Below are 7,553 nucleotides of genomic sequence, written 5' to 3'. Positions count from 1 at the left end.
TCAGACTGTCTAGCTTGAACTAAGGGGGAAGGGTGGTACAGGGGAATTGGCTGAGAAGGGCAACTAGCTGAAGAGGACAGAACGCTGGACTTCAGTGGAACCAAAGACAAAGAAGGTGTTCTACTTCTGACCCACGCTAGCAGCTTGACATCAGGCAGTCTCATTCCGACATCGCATTTCTGAACCTCAGTTTCCCCATCTGTAGGATGTGAGAGGTAGAAGACCTAAGGACCTCTTCCTCTTTAAGTCACACAGTTCCTAGGGATGACTCACAGCGGTGCCTTTGGAAAGGGAAGGGAAAGCCGACCAAAAGTTAAACTGTCCCTAGCAAGTGGGCGGGGCCGGGAGGGGTGGGCAACTGACCTGGTGGGCGGGGCCAGACGAAGAGGCGGGGGCTTCGGGGGCGGGGCCGGAGCTGACAGCTGGGGCGGAGCGGCGGGAGCCGGCCCATCATGTGAATTTCCACATGTTACATTGGCCACCTCTGCTCCGAGAAAGTAGGTTAGCAGAGTCCTGGAGCCGAGCCGGGCCGGGTCGGGCCGGGCTCTGGGAGGGAAGAGGTGGGGGACACTGGAGCGACAGTCCAGGAGACCGAAGAGAGCCCGAGAGCCAGCCGTGCGCCCCGGCCCAGCTCTCTGCCCGGCAGTTAGTCCGTAAGAGTCGGTTGTGCAGAAGGGGCGGTAAGCGGCCAGCCGGCAGCATGAGAGGTAGGGAGGCTGGCCGGCGGGAGGGTCGGCTATGTGCGGGGTGCGGTGGGGGGAGTTGGGCAGGGAGGGGAGGCCCCTCCTCAAAGCTCACCATCTCCTCAGCCTGGCTGGACACCGTGTTCTACTCTGAGAGGGAGAGGAAGAGAAAGGAGGGAAAGAAGGGGAAGGAAGGAGAAGAAAGAAAGGAAAAGAGGGGAGATGAAAAGAGAAGGAGGCAGGACAGGCAGAAAGGGGAAAGAGGAGGGTAGGAGGAAAGGAGAGATAAGGAGGAAAGGAGGGAAAGAGGGGAGAGAAAGAAAAGTGAGAATAGGAGTAGAGGAAGGAGGGAGAAGAGAAGGGGAAAAAAGGTAGAAGGAAATTCAGGAAAGGGAGAGGAAAATGAGGGAGGGATGGAAGAAGTGGGTGAGAGGAGGGAGAGGGGAAGGGAAGGGCAGAGGATGAACGATCAAGAAGAGAAAATCAGGGGAGGAGGAAAGGAAATAAATAGGGAAGAGAAAAGGGAAAGGAGTGAGAGGAAGGAAAGAGAGACAGAGAAAGAGATAGAGAAACAGAGAGAGAGAGACAGAGAAAGAGAGACAGAGAGAAAGAGACAGAGGGAGAGAGAGAGACAACAGACAGACACAGAGAGACAGAAAAAGAGAGACAGAGAGAGAAAGAGACAGAGAGAGAGAAACAGAGAGAGACACAGAGACAGAGGGATACATAGAGAGACAGAGAGAGAAAGAGAGACAGAGAGACAACAGAGACGCAGAGAGAGAGACAGAGAGAGGGGAAGGAGATGGGGAGGGAGAGGAGGAGGGAGAGAAGGGAGAGGGACAGGAGATGAGAAAGAGAGGGTGGAGGGAGACTGAAAAAGAAAGATTGAGGCAGGAAGAGTAGAGAAGCAGAGTGTCACTGTAGTTCTCCTCTCTCTCAGTCCCCTGCCCTCCCCCTGGCCTAGGACCCTCAGTATGTGCTAGGCCAACCCTAAGGAGAGCCAGCTCTCAGAAAAAAAATTATTTTCCACTGCTCAAGTTGTTTGTTGCTAGGAGGGGTTTCCAGTTTCCTCACCCTCTGCGTGCCCAGGCGGGAAGTGCAGACGTGGGACCTGGGAACCTCCCATTCAGGCTGTCTTTCCCCTCCCTCGCCCTCTGTTCCCTGCCCCTCTAGCTGGTGCTCTCCTCAATTTCCCCAACTCTCCTTTCCTTTATTCCCCTTAATTGGTTCACTGCCTACCTGAGTCCTTATATTTGGGCAGCCTGTACTTTCACATCACCCTCCGCCCCCGCCCCACAAGCTTTTCCCTTTCTGGCCTCCTTCGTCTACTATTTGTCATTTCTCCCTCCTCATCCTCCCCATCCAGTCTTCTCTCTTTCCCTTCCTCTTGCCTATTCTGTCCCTATCCTATACACACACATGTATGTGGGATATGTGGGATATAAAACCCATATGTGGTAAAGGTATGGGATATATATACATATGTGTATACATTGTTGTTTCCTCTATCCCCTTCTTTCTCTTCCCTGTCCATTTTCTCTCTCCCAAACCCTCTATTTTCCCCATCCTTTTCATCCTCCTCCCATCTCTCTCCCTATCCCCTTTCTGTCTTCCATATCTTCTCTCTCTCTCTCTCTCCATCCCCTCTTTCTCTCTTCCCTATCCCCTCTTTATCAGTCCTTTACCTTCATTTCTCCTCCTCATTCTATTCTCTCTCCCCATCTCCTTTTTCCCTTGTTCCTTTTCATCTCTTCATCTCTCTTACTCCTCCCTTTTCCTCTTCCTTCCCTCCATCCTACTCCCTTCTTTCCTCCCCTCCCCATTAACTTTCTCTGTGTGGCTTTCCTGACCCCCTTCTTCTCCCTATGACAGTGACGTGCCTATTTTCTCCCCAAATATCTCCTAGCACTGGATCTGGGCCTCCCCTTTCACTGAGTTCACTGTCCCTTGTATCCTAGGTCTCCATCTGTCTTTATACCCACTAGAATATAAGTCCCTTAAGAGCGGTACCTTTGTCATAGCTCCCTTTGTATCCCCAGCCCAAGGGATGTATAGTTTGAACTGGATGTTTAGTGAGAGGTGAGCTTTCTGGGGCCCTGGGAAGCTTGAGTCACCCAGCACCTCCTTGAGGGCAGTGAGGTCCTTACCACAGGGACCTCTGTCTTTTTGGCCTTTTTCCTCAGGGGTGAAGAGGGTAAGGAAACAGTTGGAATGCCCTACTTTATCCCCTGCTTTACCACCAACTAACTGAGTAACCTTGCAGAAGTCACTTCGCTAAGACTCAGTTTTCTCAACTGTATAATGAAGGGAGGAGGCAGACTAGATAATCTCTAGGGGGCAGAGATTCTTAACCTTTTTTGTATCTTGGACCCCTCTGTCACTGTGGTAAAATCTATGGATCCCTTCTCAGAATAATATTTTTAAATGCATAAAATAAAATGCATGGAGTCATAAAAAAGACCAAAGATGAGTGAAAATAATGAGAAGACAGGCTCTCTCTTCGCTCACAAGCTCTCTACAGCTCCATTCCTCCAGGAGAGGAACACTGAATAATCAATCTCCACCATTGAGGAGAGTCTTATGCAAATGACCTTTGAGCCTTACAGACAGCATTTTATTCCATCCAAGTTCATGTCCACCTTGAGATCTAATCCAGGTTAAGAGCTCCTGCTCTCCAGTCTTAGTCCAGTCCCAGATCCTAGGATCCTGTGGCCTGGCACACCCTCCTCCTTCCCTCCTTTCCCCCTTCAAGGGTCTGGGGGGTTAGGCCCTAGTGCTCTTTCCTCCCCAGTTGCTCAGACTGCACCCAGGAAGCCAGGGGCTTTCTAGGCTTCCTTCTGGCATCTTATCTTACTGGACCCCATCCAGCTCATTTCCCCCTGGGTAAGAAAGTGTTGATGCCCCCTAGAAAGGATGGCAGACAGGCAGATGGATGGATGTAGAGGAAGACCTCCCACCTCAGTTCCTCCTCCTCACACTGGAGTTACCATGCTAATCCATACCACACACATGCATGTTCTCCCTAGGTGCTGTGCTCCCACTCGATACACACACACACAACCATTCAGCTTAGACTTTCTTCTTATGGAAAGCCCTTATAAGCCCACAACATCTGGCCAAGAGACTACATTAAGATCCAACAGCAGCCAGGCCTGGCCTGATTGTCCATCCAGAGGCTCACTGTGTCCTGAAATCCTTCCCAGTAATGACTCTCAGCTGCCCTGCTTTGTCTTTACCCTCCTCACCTCCATCAGAACCTCTAGATCCAGCTTGCCTGGGCCCTGGCAGAGTGGCCCTCTCTCCATTTTCCTCCAGCTCTAATCCTGTTGGCTTTACTGACCTCCTGCGGGCCTCCGGAAGAGCCAGGCAGCAAGGGGCTAAGCAGCCACAAATCCCGAAGCCTGGCCCAGTGACCTAGATCTGTTGCTGAGGAATAGGGGAGACCAGGGCTGCAGAAGGCCTAGCTCAGGTCGGGGTGGGGGGGGGGGGGGGATGGCGACGACTTGCCTGGGAGCCCAGGGGGAGGTGAGACAATGAAGTGCTGGCTGACTGGGAAACGGAAGCTTGAGGATACAAGGCAACCAAATGTCGCCATATCTGGGGGGGAGGGGGAAATGGATGTTCCCAATAACTTGGAGACTACTTTTGCCATCCTGATGGGCTCTAGGTCCAGCCCCCAGCCTCCCAGATGTGCTCCCCACAGTGTTCCATGAATCGTACAATTTGTAAGATCCTTGAGGGCAAGGATCGTTTTTTTTTATCTTTGTCTCTGTATTTCCAGTGCTAACTAGTAGGCTTAGCCTGGGGTTTTGAACGAGTGACTGGATGCTCTGTTCTTATTCATTTATTCAAGAAAAGCCAGCATTGGCAGCATCTCCCCTATCCTTCTTCTTGTTCCCTAGAACCGAGGACTCCCAATACAGCCTCCCCAGGGCATGAGAAAGAGAAGAACATTCACAACCCCCTCGGTTCCCCTCTTTTCCCTTTAGCTCAAGTGTTCTTAATTTGTTTTGTGTCCTGGACCCCTTTGGTGAGCTAATGAAACCTATGAATTCCTTCTCAGAATAATGTTTTTAAATGTATAACACAAAATAGATTACCAAAAGAAACCAATTCTATTGAAATAGTTGTATATATGTATATATATAATATAGATACACACAGATACACATATATGTATACATACACACACATATGTGAATGAACCCCAGGTTAGGAACCCTAATTTAGGTGAATTTCAATTAAAATGAACAATAAGGGCAGTTATGTTTGAAATGGAGGAAATCACTTCTTGTAGGAATCAGTCTATAATCTCAATGGTCCTCAACAGCACTGACACTCTGTGTTCTAGGGGTCCCTGTAACTCTGCCATCCTGTGTTCTAAGGGCCCTTCCAGCTCTGACATTGTGTTCTAAGGGCCCTCCTGGCTCTGCCATTCTGTGTTCCAGGGACCCTCCCAGCACTGAATTCTGTGCTCTAAGGACCCTTCCAAACATTTAGTCAACAAGCATTTATTAAGCACTTACTATATGCCATGTGAAATCCTGCCCCTCCCCCATCTAAAGGATAATAATTATGCCCTTTTCTTTAGTCCTTTAATGAAAATGCTTTTCTTGCGTTGTGTCACTATTATTATCTCCATTTTATAGATGAAGAAATTGAGGTTTAGAGAAGTGAAATAACCCAACTTCAGTAATGGACCCAGACTCAGGTCTTTTGCCTCTGGGTCCACCACTCCTTCTATGATGCCAGCTTGCCTCTCTTATCCTTCTCTTTCTCTCTCAACCTTCCTCCACTGGCTCTGGATTTCTCTGGGCCTCTGCCTGCTTCTTGCCCTGAGGGGCCCTGAACAGTCCACCTCTACTAATGGTCTCTCATTTTTCTTTCTTCTCAAGTTTTTTTTAAAAAATGAATAAAAATCCATTTTCTCTCCCTCCAACCCCTCACTCTGTTGGAAAAGACAAAAATAAATTAAAAAGTTCCTTGTAACAAATATTCATACGCAAAACAAATTCCCTCATTGACCATGTTCAAAAAAACATATACCTCATTGTGTCCTCTGAATTGGTCACTTCTTTCTCAAGAGGTGGGGAGCATGCTTGTTTCATCATCAGCTTTTGGAGTCATGGATGGACGTTGCGTTGATCGTGGTTCTTACTGACTCAGCTTTGAAAACTGTCTTTACATATTGTTGTTATTGCAGAAATTATTCTCCCGATTCCACGCATCTCATTCTTCATCACTTTATAGAAAAGTCGTTGAAATTGTTCGTTTTTGTGAGATTGATGTTAAGCCTGGTGTCCCAAAAGTCTTAGTACAGTTTTAGGCTTAAAATTCTCTCAAGTCCTTAAAGTTTAAAACCACCCTAATACTTTTGGGACACCCCGCAGTGGAATCCATTCTTTGGTTTCTGCTTACTTCCCTTCTTCATCAGTTGGGACAAATCATTCCATGGTCTCTTTGAAATCATCTTTTTCCTCATTTCTTAAAGCATGATAGTATTCCACCACATTCATATACCATGATGTGTTCAACCATTTCCCAGTTGATCTTCCCACCCCACCCCAGCCTTCGTTTCCAGTTGTTTGCCAACGCAGTCATTCAACGTGCATTTATTAGACACCTACTAGGTATCTATGTTAGTTTATGGTATTAAAAAGGCAAAAAAAGAACTAGTCCTGGACCTCAGGGAGATGACATTCTGCTGAGGGGATTCAATATGTAGATGGCTAAGGAAAGCCTCAGTAGTTTTAGGGTAGAGGAGAGGATGTTGGTTACTGGGGAAGATAAGGAAAAACCTCAGGAAAGAGGTCATGGATCTGAGCCTTAAGGGAAGCTAGAGAGTCTAAGAGGTGAAGGTGAGAAGGGAAAGTGTTCCCCAAGAAGAAAACCTAGAATTATCAATGTCTGCCCAAGAGCTGATCAGGCTTTGGAAGGCCCTTTGGTTAATAGCACATGGATGCTCACCCAAAAGCACATAGACACATGTCTGTCCGTGTGCATGTAGGTGCTTGTCCAAGCACAAAGGCACAGATACCCGTGTGCTCACCTACACAGGCATAATTCTTCATAGAAGTGTGCTCACCTGAATGTTTATATTCTATGCCTAATAATACTTCCTCAGGTTTGTAGGTCACATTTGCAATTTATTTACAATTTAGCTCTACCATGTAGCTAGGTGGCATGGTAGATAGAGTCCTGGACCTACAGTCAGGAAGACTCATCTTCCTGAGTTCAACTTTAGCCTCAGACATTTACCAGCTGTGCAACCCTGGGCAAATTACTTTACCCTGTTTGTCTCAGTTTCCTTATCTGTAAAGTGAGCTGGAGCAGGAAATGGCAAATCACTCCAGTGGTTATGTCAAGAAAACCCCAAATGGGGCCTCAGAAAGTCACAACTGAAACAATTGAACAACAACACTGTCCATCTGACCCTTTTCAGATTCCCCTCACCTCAGACCCCCAGTCCCAAAATTACCTTTTACATATTTTGTTTACTCATGTGTTGTTTCCACTGCTAGAATTGAAGCTTCTCGAAGTCCTCATTCGATAAAGGAGGAAACAGGCTCAGAGAGAGAGCATGGGGTGTACAGCTGTAAGGAAACAAAAATTTTCAAGTGCAAGCTCTTTATTTTTAAGATAAGGATACTGAGGCCCTGAGAACAGAAATGATTCACCTCTAGTCTCACAGGTTTTATGTAGAAAAGGAAGGATTTGAATCCAGGCCTTCTAACTACAACTCCAGGACCATCTCCATTAGGAACATGAGAGGGCAGAGGATTCAAGTGTGGTACCCAAGCTCAGAGTCTCTTTGCCCAGGCTGAAGCAGCCAGACTCTCTTGAGTCTACCTATCCATTCTTCTTCTCACC

General features: G+C 47.7%; 1 protein-coding gene across 2 annotated transcripts in view; it reads left to right on the top strand.

Moving 5' to 3' along the window:
* Positions 1 to 466: 466 nt before the first annotated feature.
* The window catches only part of LOC140499722 (nuclear receptor ROR-beta-like), a 44,278-nt gene continuing 37,191 nt past the window's right edge, over positions 467 to 7,553 (top strand). For both annotated transcript variants that reach the window (XR_011965521.1, XM_072601515.1), the window contains exon 1: positions 467 to 707. Coding sequence is in view for 1 of the 2 variants with exons in the window: in XM_072601515.1 (XP_072457616.1) it covers positions 467 to 707 (241 nt within the window). In the remaining variant the exon portion in view is untranslated. The remainder of the gene's footprint in view (positions 708 to 7,553) is intronic.

Source organism: Notamacropus eugenii, chromosome 4 (assembly GCF_028372415.1).
Source record: "Notamacropus eugenii isolate mMacEug1 chromosome 4, mMacEug1.pri_v2, whole genome shotgun sequence".
NCBI classification, from domain to species: domain Eukaryota; kingdom Metazoa; phylum Chordata; class Mammalia; order Diprotodontia; family Macropodidae; genus Notamacropus; species Notamacropus eugenii.
The sequence above is the reverse complement of the archived record's forward strand: the minus strand, read 5'-3'. Positions and strand labels throughout refer to the sequence as shown.